The sequence below is a fragment of the Grammomys surdaster genome, unplaced genomic scaffold, assembly GCF_004785775.1.
Source record: "Grammomys surdaster isolate TR1022 unplaced genomic scaffold, NIH_TR_1.0 126118, whole genome shotgun sequence".
Lineage (NCBI taxonomy): Eukaryota > Metazoa > Chordata > Mammalia > Rodentia > Muridae > Grammomys > Grammomys surdaster.
Window position 1 is genome coordinate 3,377,773 of NW_021620926.1, and position 15,166 is coordinate 3,392,938.

General features: G+C 37.5%; 2 protein-coding genes across 2 annotated transcripts; both read left to right on the top strand.

The window, feature by feature from the left end:
• The first annotated feature begins 489 nt into the window (after window positions 1-489).
• LOC114611629 (keratin-associated protein 20-2-like) lies at window positions 490-627 on the top strand. Its single transcript, XM_028756354.1, has one exon. It carries the CDS (start codon window positions 490-492, stop codon window positions 625-627), a length of 138 nt encoding a protein of 45 aa, XP_028612187.1.
• Window positions 628-10,725: 10,098 nt separating this feature from the next.
• Window positions 10,726-10,923, top strand: LOC114611588 (keratin-associated protein 20-2-like). Its single transcript, XM_028756303.1, has one exon. The coding sequence runs from the start codon at window positions 10,726-10,728 to the stop codon at window positions 10,921-10,923; it is 198 nt and encodes a 65-aa protein (XP_028612136.1).
• The last annotated feature ends 4,243 nt before the right edge of the window (window positions 10,924-15,166 follow it).

A 15,166-nucleotide genomic window follows, 5' to 3' on the forward strand; every position in this document is an offset into this window, starting at 1 on the left:
ATAGGAGGGAAGGGAGGGGGAGGGAAAGGAAGGGAGGGGGACGGGGAGGGAAGGGAACAGGAGGGGAGGAAAATGGAAGAAACTTCTGGTGGAGTAACAGGAATATTAGAAACAAAATAATATAAGTAGAAAAATGCTACTTTAAAATTTTGTACTGTATGAGTAAACCAGGTCTTCAATAAACTACAAATAGAGTAACATAATACTGGACAAGCTGTTGAAAAAGAAACAAGAATAATTTTATGCTAGATATCTTCATCATAGAATTGTGACACAGAAACACAATTATTTCAGTTATACAGCCTATATATCCAGTATTTCACATGACTTGTGCTTTCAGAAGCATAGTAAAGAGATGTGTGATAATACCTGTGGTCTTCCCTACCAAACATCTTTTTGTATAAAAGGTTCTTAGCAGATTGTTACACCCAGACTCAGTCTCAAGGAAATTACTACCAGTCCATAACTGAACAGTGTACTCCTGACAACATGTGTTACTATGGAGGATATTATGGAGTCCTGGGCTATGGCTACAGTGGCCTAGGCTGTGGCTATGGCTGTGGCTATGGTTACGGCTGCTGCCGTCCACTGTGCTGTAGAAGGTACTGGTCCTGTTGCCTGAACTGAGGGGTTTCAACATCTGCTCTGTCTTGGGTATAACTTGGTGTCTTACTGAAAGACACATCAGTTCATAGCAAGAATTCTTAAATATCTTCCAAAATTCCAACGTTATATTCAACTCTGAGGAAGATGAACGAAAAGCAGCATTTCCATCTCAATCCTCATCTCCAGCTGGAATGTGTGACAGCTTGCAGAGTGCTTCAGAATCCTTATAATAGTGACTAGACCAAGATTCTGTGGGGAAACTAACTTGTGTGTAAAAACATAAGATTATGAATAAACTATTTCTTTGAAAATACTCCTTTCCTGTTGTTTTATTAATGTCTTATCTGTTTGGTATATATGTTTGTGCATATGTGTCTGCTTCATCACTCATGTGTAATAGTGAATAAATGAGAAAAGAGTAAAGAAGAGAGAACAAGAAAGAAGGGGAGAATCAGGGGCAAATCTTTCGATTTAGGATTTATATGTTGATATACATTTTGTGGGGTTTTGTCATTTATTTATTTATTCACTTTACATCTTGATTGCTCCTATCCCTTCTCCTGGTCCTCCTCTCACACAGTCAATCTCCATAACCCTCCACTTCTCCTCTGAGGGGGTGGAGACCCCCTTGCCCTGATATATCAAGTCTCTGTAGGGCTAGGTCTATTCTCTTCCACTAAAGCTAGACAAGCCAGCCCAGTTAGGGGGAAAGGACCCACAGACAGGAAACAGGTTAGGTCCTGTGGGGAGCCTGAATGAAGACCAACCAAGATGCACGTCTGCCACATTTGTGCAGGGACCTAGTTCCAGCCTGTGTGTGTTCTTTGGTTGGTGGTTCAGTCTCTGAGCCTCTAAGACTCCAGTTAGTTGATTCTGCTGGTCTCCCTGTGGAGTCCCCTCAGGGCCCTATGTTCTTCCCTGTATTCTTCCATAAGATACCTCAAGTTCCACCGAATGTTTGGCTGCATGCCTCTGCATCTATTTTAGTCAGCTGTTGGGTGGAGTCTCTAAGAGGACAATTACACTAGCCTTCTGTCTGAAAGCATAACAGAGAATAATTAATAGTCTCGGTGATTGGTGCTTGCTCTTGGGATGGGTGCTTGCCTTTTGGATGGGTCTCAAGTTGGGCCAGTTATTGGTTGGACATTTCCTCAGTCTCTGTTCCTTCTTTGTCCCTGCATTTCTTGAGGACAAGCCAAATATAAGGTTCAAAGCTTTGCGGGTAGATTGTTGTCCTGATTCCTCCACTGTGGGTCTTAACCTGGCTACAGAAGATAGACATTTCAGATTCCAGATTAATACTACTAGGAATCTCAGGTAAAGTCACTCCCATAGACTCATGGGAGCCTTCTCCATCCCAGGTCTCAGGCACATACTAGAGATTGCCCCAACCTCCCAACTCCCACCAGCCACCAATTTCCATTCATCATCCTGGCCCCTGGCTGTCTCTCCTGTCACTCCACACATCTGATCCTGAACACCCCCAGTTCCCCTTCCAACCAATTCCATCCCTCCATCCACTCATGACTATTTTTTCCCTATTCCAAAGAGATTCAAACATCTTCACTTGAGGTTTGCTTCTTATTTAGCCTCTTTGGTTCTATGAAGTGTATAGTGGGTATCTTTTACTTTACTTCTATTATCCACTTATAAGTGAGTATATACCATGCATACTCTTTTAATCTGAGTTACCTCTCTCAGAATGGAATTTTTTTAATTCCATCCATTTGCCTTAAAAACTCATTTTGTCCTTGTTTTTAATAGCTGTGTAGTAGTCTACTGTGAAAATGAACCACATTTTCTATATTCATTCTTCAGTTGAAAGGCATCTGGATTGTTTCCAGTTTTTAGCTATTACAAATAACACTGCTATGGACACAGTTGAGCAGGTATCTTTGTGGGATGGTGGAGCATCTCTGGGTATATCTCCAGGAGTGATATAGTTGGGTCTTGATGTAGAACTATTCCCAACTTTCTGAGAAACTGCCAGATTGAATCCCTGAGTGGTCGTACCAGTTTGTACCCCCACCATCTATGGAGAAGTGTTTCCCTTTCTTCATATCCTCATCAGCATGTCCTGGACCTTGAATTTTTCATCTTTATCATTCTGATGCGTATGTTTGAATCTCAAGGTTGTTTTTGTTTGCAGTTCTCTGATACCTAAGGAATTGAACATTTAGTACTTCTTGGCCATTTGAAATTTCTTTGTTGAGAATTCTCTGTTTAGCTCTGTAGCACATTTTTAACTGGGTTATTTGGATTCTTGGTGTCTAACTTCTTGAGTTCTTTGTATATTTTGAATATTAGCCCTCTGTAGGGTTGGGGAAGATTTTCTCCCAATCTATAGACTACCATTTTGTTCTATTGACAGTATCATTTGCCTTACAAAAGCTTTTTCAGTTCATGAGATTCATTTATTAATTTTTGGCTTTGGTGCCTGAGCTATTGGCATTCTGTTCAGGAAGTTGTGTTCTGTAACCTAAACATTCAAGGCTATTTCCTACTTTCTATTAGATTCAGTGTATCTTCTTTATGTTGATATTGTTGATATACTTAGACTTAATTTTTTTGAAGACGATAAATATTGATCTATTTAAATTCTTCTACATGTAGACATTCTATTAGATCAGCACTATTTGTTGAAAATGCCTTTATTTTCCCCTTGTATTGTTTTGCCTTCTTTATCAAAAGTCAAGTGTCTATAGGTGTGTGTGTTAATTTCTGGTTCTTTGATTCTATTCCACTGATCAAATTGTTTGTTTCTATACCAATATCATGAAATTTTACTATTTCTCTGTAGTACAGCTTGAAATCAGTGATGGTGATACCCCCAAGAAGTTCTTCTATAGTATTATAGGATTGTTTTAGCTATCCTGTTTTTTGTTTTGTTTTTTGTTTTTCCATGTGAAGTTGAGAATTGTTCTTTAATGGTCTATAAGGAATCGTGTTGGAATTTTGAAGAGAATTTTATGAATCTGTAGATTGCTTTTAGTAGGATGACCATTTTCACTATGTTAATCCTACTTATCCATGAACATGGGAAATCTTTTCATCTTCTGATGTCTTCTTCATTTTCTCCAGGGACTTGAAGTTCTTGTCATACAGATCTTTCACTTGCTTGGTTAGAGTTGCACCAAGATATTTTATATTATTTGTGGCTATTATGAAGAACATTGTTTCCCTAATTTCTTTCTCAGCCAGTTTATCATTTGAATAAAGGAGGGCTACTGATATTTTGAGTTAATTTTTTATCCTGTCACTTTTTTGAAGGTGTTTATCAGCTGTATAATTTCTTTGGTAGTTTTTAGGGTACTTATATATACTATCATGTAGTATCTGCAAGTAGAGATACTTTGACATCTTCCTTTCCAATTTGTATTCCCTTCACCTCCTTGAATAGTCTGGTTGCTCTAGCTTGGACTTCAAGTGATATATTTAAGAGATAGGAAGAGAGTTCACAGCCTTGACATGAGCCTGATTTTAGTGGAATTGCTTTAAGTTTCTCTCCATGTACTTTGATGTTGGTTATTGGGTTGCTATACATTGCATTTGTTGTGTTTAGGTATGTGACTTCTATCTATAATCTCTCCAAGAATTTAACATGGTGTTGGATTTTTGTCAAAGGTATATTCACCATCTAATGATATGGCCATGAAGTTTTTTTCTTTCAGTTAGTATATATGGTGGATTACATTGACGTATTTTCATATATTGAAACAATCTTGCATTGATCATTGGATGATCATGATCATAGTGGATGATGTTTTAGATATGCAATTGAATTTGGTTTGTAAGTATTTTATTGAGTAGTTTTGCATCAATGTTCATAAGGGAGGTTGGTCTGAAATTCTCTTTGTTGAGTTTTTTGTTTGGTTTAGGTATCAGGGTGACTGTGTCCTTATACAATGAGTGAGTTTGGTGATATACATCCTGTTTCTATTTTATCAAATAGATTTAGAAGTATTGGTATTTGCTCTTCTTTGAATGTCTGACAGAATTCTGGCCTGAAACAATCTATCCCTGTGCTTTTCTTGATTGGGAAATTTTTCATGAATCCTTCTATTTCCTTACAAGTTATAGGAATATTTACATAGTTTACCTGATCTTGATTTAACTCTGGTAAGTGGGTGGTATCTGTCTAGAAAATCATCCATGGCATTTCGATTTTCCAATTTTGTAGAGTACAGGCTTTGGAAGTAAGATGTAGTGTTCTTGCTATTTTTGTTGCTCTCTTTAGTTCTAATTGATTGATTTCAGTTCTGAGTGTTATACCATGTAGTCCTCTTGAGTGTGTTTGTTCTTATTCTAGAGTTTTCAGGTGCACTTTTAAGTTTTTGTTATGAGAAATCTTCACTTAGTGCTTTAGACTTTCCTCTTAACACAGCTTTCATTGTATCCCAAAAGTTTAGGTATGTCGTACCTTGATTTTCATAGAATTCTAGAACATCTCTGATTTTTATCAAAGATGTTTTATTTGTTTGTTGTTTTTTGGTTTTTCTTTGTTTGCTTGCTTGCTTTGGTTTTTGTTGCCCTGAGTTTGTAGGCTTTCTGTGTTTTGTGTTGTTGATCAAGTCCAGTTTTAATCCATAGTGATTTAATAAGATGCAAGGGGTTATTTCAATCTTCTTGTATCTGTAGAGACTAGGTTTGAGAGCAAGTACATGATCAATTTTTGGGAAGGTTCCATGAAGTACTGAGTATATTCTTTTTTTGTTTGGGTGAAATATTCGGTAGATATCTGTTAGGTTCTTTTCATTCATAACCACTGTTAGTTTCATTATTTTTTGTTTGGTTTCTGTTTTAATGACCTGTCTGTTGGTCACAGTGGGTTGTTGAAGTTTTCCATTATTAATGTGTAGGGTTTAAAGTGTGATTTAAGTTTTAGTTATATCCCTTTTATGAATGTGGATGCCTTTACATTTGGGAATAGTTCAGACTGAGATGTCATCTTGGTGGATTTTTTTCTTTATTGAGTATGAAGTGTACTTCCCCTTCTCCTTTAATTACTTTTGGTTGAAAGTTTCTTTTATTAGATATTAGAATGATTACTTCAGCTTGTTTCCTAGTCCATTTGCTTCGAAAACCTTTACCCAACCCTTTACTGTGAAGTGGTGTCTATTTTTGTTGCTGAGGTGTTTCTTGTATGCAGCAGAATGATGGATCCTGTGATCCTGTTTATGCAAACACTCGGTTGGCCAGTATGTTTTTAATGATGAATTGAGTCCATTAATGTTGAGAGATATTAATGTGTGGGGTTTGATGTGTGATTTAGTTTTAGTTATATCCCTTTTATGAATGTGGATGCCTTTACATTTGGGAATAGTTCAGACTGAGATGTCATCTTGTTAGTTCCAGTTATTTTAATGGTGTGTTTGTGTTTGATTTTCTTCTTTTAGTTTTGCTGTGAAAATATTAATTACTTGTGTTTTCTTGGGTGTCATTACCTTGTTTATGTTGGCGTTTTCTTTGAAATATCACCTGTAGGCCTGAATTAGTGAAAAGATATTGTATGAATTTAGTTTTGTCATGATATATCTTGGTTTCTCTAGCTACGTTGATTGAAAGTTTTGCTGGGCATAGTAGTCTGGGTTGACATCTGTGATCTCTTAGCTTCTGGAAGATGTCTGTCCAGTCTTTTCTGGCTTTTAGAGTCCATGTTGAAATGTCAAGTGCAATTCTGATAGGTCTGCCTTTATATTGTTCTTGGTCTTTTTTTTCCTTATAGCTTTTAATATTCTTTCTTTGTTCTGTATATTTAATGTTTTCATTATTATGTGGTAGAAGGATATTCTTTTCTGGCCTAATCTATTTGGTGTTCTGCAACCTTCTTGAACATGCATAGCAGCCATCTCTTTCTTTAGGTAAGGGAAATTCTCTGCTATGACTTTTTTGAAGATATTTTGTGGGCCTTTAGTCTGGTAGTCTTATTGTATTCTTAGTATTATCAGCTTTGGTCTTTTCATCGTATCCATAGTTTCCTGGATGTTCTGTGTTAGAAACTTTTTAGATTTGGCTTTTTATTATTGATATATTAATATCTTATGTCTTCTTTGCCTGAGATTCTTTCTTCTATCTTTTATATTCTATTGGTGATGTTTGCATCTGTAGTTCTTGTTCTCTTTCCTAGATTTTCCAGGGTTGCTTCTGTTTGTGTTTTCTTTATTGTTTCTATTTTCAGGTATTGAACTGTTTTTGTTTATTTCCTTCACCTATTTGTTTGTAATTTTTTGTGCTTCTTTATATTTATTCATTTCCTCTTTAAAGGCCTCCTTCTGTTTGATTTTATTTTTCTTATTTCGTTCATGGCTTTTTTAATTTCCTCCTTACAGAGCTCTATCATCTTCATAATTTGTGATTTAAAATCATCGTCTTGCTCTTCAAGTGTATTAGGATATCCAGTGATTACAGTAGTAGGAGAGTAGTAGTAGTAGGACTCTCAGCATGCAGGGGATTATGGCAGAGGTATCTCACCTGGTTGTTCCAGGTGGCAGCAAGCTTCTTTGGAGGCAGGCTGATCTGTGGCCCAGGTAATAGAATGCAGATCCAAGTTTGCAGGTAGAGGTGTGGATTAGAAGATGGTGCACAGAATGGACAGGGTGATAGATACTTTGATTGTTTCCACAGTGCTGCTATTGTAGTACTGTCACAAAGAACTTGTTACTAGAATACATACCGCCATCATGAAAACTTTTTGTCTGCTTCCTAAGTTTTCGGAAGAAGAAGATATTAGATCTATGAGCATTTTGGAAGGAGTCTACATAGTGCTTCCTGTAATGTTGTTATAACACTATTCTCAACAATGTACAAGGGCTATGTTCCTCCCTATGTTTTCTAGGACCCATGTGCTATCTAGTTTTATGTCAACTTAACACAAGCTAGAGTCATTGGAAAGGAAAGAATCTCAATTGAGAAAATTCCTCCATAAAGCCCAACTGTAAGGTATTTTCTTAATTAGTGATTGATGTGGGAGGTCCAGATCATTATGGGTGTTGCCTTCCCTAGGCTGTTGGTTCTGTGTTCTACAATAAAGCAGCCTGAGCAAGCCATGAGGAGCAAGCTAGTAAGCAGCACACCTCCACGGCCTCTGCAACAGGTCCTGCCTCCTGGTTCCTGCCTTGTTTGAGTTTGTGTTCTGACTTCCTTAGATGATGAACACTGATGTGGAAGTGTAATCCAAATAAACCCACTCCTACTCATCTTGTTATTGGTCATGATGTTTCATCAGAGCAATAGAAACTATAACGAAAACATACTATTTTCTCTCTAGCCATGTAATTAACAGCAGTCTCATTATAACTTTGATTTGCAATTATGAGACAGAGGTGAAATAGAACTTTATTTTACCCTTTGGGTATCTACAGGTTTTCTTTTGATAGATGTCTATTTAAATCTCTAAGCATTTTAATACAACTATTTTTATTGTGCTGCATAGTTGTAGATTTTATATATATGTATATATATATATATATATATATATATATATATATATATATAATGTTATTATTTTAGTTACTAATTCCCTATTCTTTGACAAAACTTGCTAGATTTTTTTGGTTGTTTTCCACTGTGTGAATTGTCCTACTCTGTAGAACCTTCTTAACTGGCTACAAGACAACTTGTTGATTTTCATTTTTTTATACCTAAGCTTTTAAACTCTTACCCACTCATGTTTAAAAACCAAGCAAACCAAACAATTATCCGTGTGATCTTATATGAGATTTATGGCTTGAAGTTTATGTTGAGTTCTTTCATGTGAATTCTGTTTTCAATGATGCTTTCAAATATAGTTTCAGCCATATGCTCTTTTTTTATTATTTTTACTTTATACTTTTCACCTATTCACTTTACATCCTGCTCACTGCCACTGTCCTGATCAGCCCCTCCCACAGTTTTCCCCCAACCACCTCCCCTTATCCTCTAAGCAGGTGGAGTCCCCCTGGGTATCCCCCTGCCCTGGCACTTCAAGTCTCTGCAAGGCTAGGCACTTCCTCTCCCACTGAGGCCAGAGAAGACAGCCCAGCTAAGAGAACATATCCCACCTACAGACAACAGCTTTTGGGATAGCCCCCACTCCAGTTGTTCAGGATCCACATGAAGACCAAGCTACATCTGGTACATATGTTCAGGGAGGCCTAAGTCCAGTCCATGTATGATGTTTGTTTGGTGATCCTGAGAGCTCCAAAATCATATGATCTTTCTTTATATTGACATATTATAGATGGATGATAGATGATAGATAGATAGATAGATAGATAGATAGATAGATAGATAGATAGATAGATGGCATATTATAGAGGGATGATAGATAGATAGATAGATAGATAGATAGATAGATAGATAGATAGATAGATGGGTGGGTGGGTGGACGGACGGACAGACAGACAGACAGATATCTGGCAGGCAGGAAGACAAGCACTGGTTTTGTTATATAATGGTTATATACATCTACCACTGGCAGTATATGTGGATTCAAGGCATTTTAAGATAGGTGCAGTAAAATCTGAGCACTTTTACTCATGGAATCACGCAATATCTACATTTGCAGTTATAGGACCTCATTGGTATAGATTTGTTTGTTGGACTGTCAAACTCTCAAATTTTAAACTTTATTAAAATTAATGCAAACAAAACCATGCCTTTCAATGTTGGCATTTCGTCATTTGTACCAACCCATCAGCTACAAAATGACAGACAAAGGCAGCACATATGATTTATTTGTTCTCTTTTTAAAGGAGATTGTATTCAGGACTGTGTCTAATGTTTGTGCATAATCAACAAAGATTCTACCACATAGCACATTTGTGGAAATGGACCCTAAACTTTGTGTTTTTGTATATATGTGTATGAAATTTGAATGTAGTGTGTCTGTGGTATAAGCTCACAGATGGGAGGGAAGCAAGGGAACTCATATGAAGACGAGAGTAAGACACAGAGTACTCTATATTCTATCTACCCACCTAATTCTTTTAACACAAGACAAAACATGGACTTAGCCTGGAAACCAGCAAGCTCCATAGATCATCCTGCCTCTAGCCCACAGAGCATTAGGGTATAGGCCTGTGGCTTCGTGGCATTTTTCATAGTTTGAGAGATTGTACCTAAGGTCCCCACACTTACATACCAAGTACTTATACCCTACTAAGTCATCTTACCAGATATTGGATGAATGCTTAAAGTAAGATGCCACTGATTGATTTTCAGGTCTAAGAGCACATGCAGATCCTGATTTTTAAAAAGTAAAGTTAGAGTTGGAAACACTGTTAACTGCTTAAGAGCTCTGAGCTCTCTTACTAGAGGACCCAGACTCAATCCCCAGCACTCACTGCACAAATCACAACCCTCTCTTACTCCATTTCCAGGATATTCACAATCCACCCCTGACACTTTCAAGCACTACACCCACATAATAGACACACATTCAGCCAAAATCTCCACACATGAAAATAATAAAATAAGTTTTTAAATAAAGGTTTGTCAAAGTGGAATGTTGGATTACTCACAGAAAGTTTCTGTACATAAAATGACATTTTTATTTTCCAATGGTTTTAAAACCACATGCAGGAAAAACAATGCACTTAGGAATAAACCTAGATAAATTCACATAAGATGAAAACTTGCTACCAATTACATATAATGTAAACAATAAATAACTCATTCTTCATGAGCAAGGCTTCAGAAATGTTTACCTACAAATAAGATCCTTACAAAGTAATAATAATAACAATGGGAAAGAAAGCACAAAGATCTTTCTGTGGCCTAGGCTACAAATGGAAAAAGGAGAAAACTATTTAATGATTTATATCATCTGACAAAATCATGTAACACATTCGCTAAGCTAGAAGAATAATGGTCTAGAATCTTGAAAATTGAAGGATTTCCATGATTAGACCATGAGATCCTTAGGTAGGAGCACAATTATCTCAGTTATGCATCCTTGTCTGTCTAGTAAAGCATGACGCTCATGATGTTTTCTGAAGCATAGTAGAGAGATGTGTGACATTATAATGCCTGTGGTTTCCCCAACAACAACACAGGCGTATAAAAGACCCTTGGCTAATGGTAGCATCCAGACTCAAAGACCTATTCTTATCTCTGTCTGACCAGTCCACTCCTGACATCATGTGTTACTACAGCAGTTACTATGGAGGCCTGGGCTATGGCTATGGTGGCCTAGGCTGTGGCTATGGCTGTGGCTATGGCTGTAGCTGTGGCTATGGCTATGGCTCGGGCTCTGGCTATGGTTGTGGCTATGGTGGCTATGGTTATGGCTGCTGCCGCCCACTGTGCTGTAGAAGGTACTGGTCCTGTGGATTCTAGTGAGGAGATTCAACCCGTGCTCCATCTACTCAATTCTCTGAGTCAAAGTAACTCGAAGTATCCTAATACCAGAATCATTTTAATGGCCTCTAAAATACATCTATATTATCAATTATTTCAGGGAAAGTGAATAAATCCAACTTGTCTATTTAGTTTCATCTTTATCAATGATATAGTATGACAATCTATAAAAATATTTCTTCTACAAATGTGCTTAATAATATCTGGAGTACATCAAATTTGGTTCTCAGTGTTTATGTAAAATAAATTTATATTTTTAAATAAACCATATTTCTTGTAAGCATTGCCATGTTCTAGTCTTCATAATTGTCTACAACAGTCTCCCAACTGTATGTTTGAATTTTCATAAGTTGCATGTGCATATTTGCCTCTGGGAATGAGAGAGGAGAGAGATGGGAAACTGTCCATTTATGATCATTGTTGGGGGAGACAGTAGAGAATCCCAGAAGGCCAGGAGAATGAATGGAAATGTGAAGCTGCAGAGGTGGGGAATGGGGAAATCTCTAGAAAATCCTAGAGACCTGGGATGTAATAGGCTCCTTGGACTCAATGGGGATGACCTTAGCCGAAATGCCCAATAGTGGAGATATGGAACCTGAAGAGACAAGAAACTCTCTAATAGATAGAAAGTTCCCTCAGTGGTGGGATGGGGCTACACACCCATCTTTGAAATTTTTGACTGAAAATGGTTCTTGTCTAAAAAAAAAAAAATGCAGGGACAAAAATGGAGCAGAGATTGAAGGAAAGAGCATCCAGTAACTGGTCCAGTTTGAGATTCATCCCATGATTGGGTACCAGAACCCGACACTGTTACTGATTCCATGTTGTTCTAGCAGACAGTAGCCCAGTATAGCTGTCCTCTGAGAGTCTCTTCCAGCAGCTGACTTACAGCTAACCATTGGATTGAGTTCAGGTTCTATGGAAGAGTTAGGGGAAGGACTGAAGGAACTGAAGGGATAACAACACCATAGGAAGACTGACCAGACCTCTCAGAGATCCCAGAGACTAAGTGACCAAGCAGAGTATACATGTGCTGCTCCGTGGCCTCTGGCACATATGTAGAAGAGGACTACCTTGTCTTGTCTCAGCAGGAGAGGATTCACCTAATCCTGTAGAGATTTGATGCTCCATCGAAGGTAAATCCTGGTGGGGAGGTATGGGTATGTGCAGGGGAGGTGAAAGGGAGCACCCTCTCAGAGGCAAAGGAAAGGGTGAGGGGAGAAGAACTCCAAGATGGGGGACTGGGAAGAGGGCCAATATATGGAAAAAATGAATAAAATAATTTAATAAATAATAAAATACTAAATTAAAAAAAGAAAAAGTTCTCAAAATTATACCAGAAAAAAATAAGATAAATACCACCTTCTCAATAAAATAAAATAAATAAAAATAAATAAATAAAATAAATGGGACAAAAATGCCAATTCTTTCTAACAAAACATAAAAGCTTGTATTTATATGTCTTTGAATATCTACCATTTCTTCTCTATTATGTAATTTTGTTTATAAAACAAGTATTTCCCTCCATATTTGAGCAAACATGTTGGTGAGACATTATGGGTGTACCTTCTTACACAATCTCTCCATTAAGACTGGGCTCTACAACTCTGCATTTTGTTTGGTTGTGGTTTTCTATAGTGGTCACTCTCTGTTACAAAGAGATGATTCCTTGATGTCGATTTAAGACTATGCTTAGCTTGTTTCTATAGTTATCTTTAACTTATTTTTTGATGATACATTGGGAATTTCACATTGTGTACCCTAATCCCATTCATTTCCCAGACCTTTCATCTCTGCCTTCTACCCTTGTCAACCATGAAAGGAAATTTAAAAAATAAAAATTAAAATAAAACATCTTGCTGACCCCTCTGGGCAGTATCCTGTTCCTCTTTTAACCCCAGCATTCTCTCACACCTGTCTCACTATCTTGTCTCCTGTCTGCCACCTGTTTACCACTTTGCTCCTCCTTCTTTCCTGCCTCTGTATCACATATTTGTTAGGCATAGTGACCAATGAAGCTGTGGTGTGTCACACAGTATATCGTTTTGTCCAAATAGCTTTGCTTGCAAATGATCATTGATTGCACTGAGCTGTTGGTCTGATTCAAGAATCTGGCTTCTGCTAAATCATCAATACTGGTCCCTCACTAAGACTCCTCTCAGCTATTCTGCTGTTGTCCCAAATTATGGAGATCCTGAGGTTATGGTGCGGATCTTCTGTGTCCATGGCACTGCCATTTTATAGCAGATATTGAGGGGTGGAGCCAGCTCTCCTAAGTGTGGTGGTCAGAGAATGATGAGGACAGCTCTCACATGTGCATGCCATCGGGGGCACCTCTCTCCAAACCCACACCACTGACCAATGCACATGACAGAGTAGACAGGGAAAAACCCAAGAGTCCTCAGCTTTACACAAGCAATATATGCAAATGGAGAAAGCCGGAAGACTAACAGGTAGTCTTCCCTCAGGAAGTGCCAAATGGTCAGTTCTGAAAGCACACATAAAATTAACGTTATAGTGACTGCGAGATTATGGCTAGAAACATACATGTGTATACATATATGCATGCCACAATAATTAATGAAAAAGAGTCCAGAAATTGGCAGGGGAGGGGGTCTGTGGGAGGGTCTAAAGAGAAGGAAGGGAAGAAAGAAAAGTTACAGTTATAATCTCAAAATTATATTTTCTACAGTAGCTGTCTGTACTTCACACAACAGCACTTACATTCTGTAAGTTTGTATGTGTCTTTCATAACACCTGTGCTTAGATTTCATACAATAGAGACTTTTATTATGAAATGTTTCTCACTTTTTAAAATATGTCAACCAGAGAATGGCCCATTCGTTTTCACATACTGAAAATGTCAGCACTGCTAACACCACTCTGGCTTATCAACAGAGCTGAAAAGTATGGCCTCTAAATATATCATTTTTATTTAAATACTTAGAAAATCACATGTATTCTCTGGAGTGAGATCAGTTTCTTAAAACCATGAGATAGTTTATTATTTATTATCATTTATCATTTATCAGTTTTTAAATAAACATTAGGGTATTTTATTTTTGCCCAGACATCCATTATTTTTCAAATGTGCAATCTGTGCATCCAAATATTCTCAGTCCAACCACTTTCACTTTTGACAGTCATATTTCACTCAGGAAATTCAAAATGTCATCATAGTGCCTTGTGCACTATGGACTGTTGATAAGGACACCATGAGTGCACATTAGTATGTACATTTGCAGTGTTCTTCCCACTCTTCCATTCTTTTTACCTTTGTGACATGTCCTCAATAGATGCCAATTTGAAGACAAACATAAACTCATTGAGAATGATTTAAAAATCAGCCTGAAACTTGAACTAAACCAGTTGGCTAAATCCAACTGATCCAGAGAGACATAAACTGTAACTGTTGGTGCCACACACTGAAGTTTCTCAAGCTTGTGTGTCAGGTCAATTACTGACTGAACTATTTTCTCAGCCTCATTCTATCCACTCTTGAAAGCCACAAGACGGTCCATCACAGACAATTGCAGTCTGCCTGTGCCATTCCCCTCTCCTCAACTGGATCCAAGCTATGCTTCGACAACAATACCATGTGCTATTCCAGGAAGTACTATAGTTGTCAGGGTGACAATTATGGGTCTTAGATTGTGGTTAAGATGTGAATTGGTCAGTCGTTGTCTCCATCTGGAGCAGAACATTCCAGTCCTATTGGTGCTATTGAGAAACTTCTAGAACAGTGGCGTAGATTATTCGACTGCTCCTCTTCTGAATTTTGACTAGTAGTTGTGAAATGTCAACCAGTTGGCTCCCAAAGTCAGGTAAGGAAAGATAATATTCCTAGGAAGCACTAATGTAAATGTACACATTCAATAAGGTAAAATGCTACCTTAGTATAATGATATCATAACCAATACTCAAATTAATATTTCTGAATTGAAGTACTTTCCACAATGTGAATCTTAATTTTCCATGCTCTTATTTTGCTATTTTTATCCTTTTTTTATAACAGGCTGGTTCAGACAGGATCCCACACACAGCCTGGTCTTGAGCTTTGTGTATAGCTGAAGATGACCTCTTATCACATCCAGCTGGTATTTTTTTCTCAGCTCCTTAGACTCTGAACAATCAAACTGAAACACATTTCTTTGTTTCTGCACAGTCTAATTTATTTTGGTGTGCTTTAAATGTATTTCTATTGAGGCTACATTTGCAATCA

Bases quoted from the DNA above. Each gene is read 5' to 3' on its own strand.
- LOC114611629 (XM_028756354.1), top strand. From the start codon at position 490: ATGTGTTACTATGGAGGATATTATGGAGTCCTGGGCTATGGCTACAGT.
- LOC114611588 (XM_028756303.1), top strand. From the start codon at position 10,726: ATGTGTTACTACAGCAGTTACTATGGAGGCCTGGGCTATGGCTATGGT.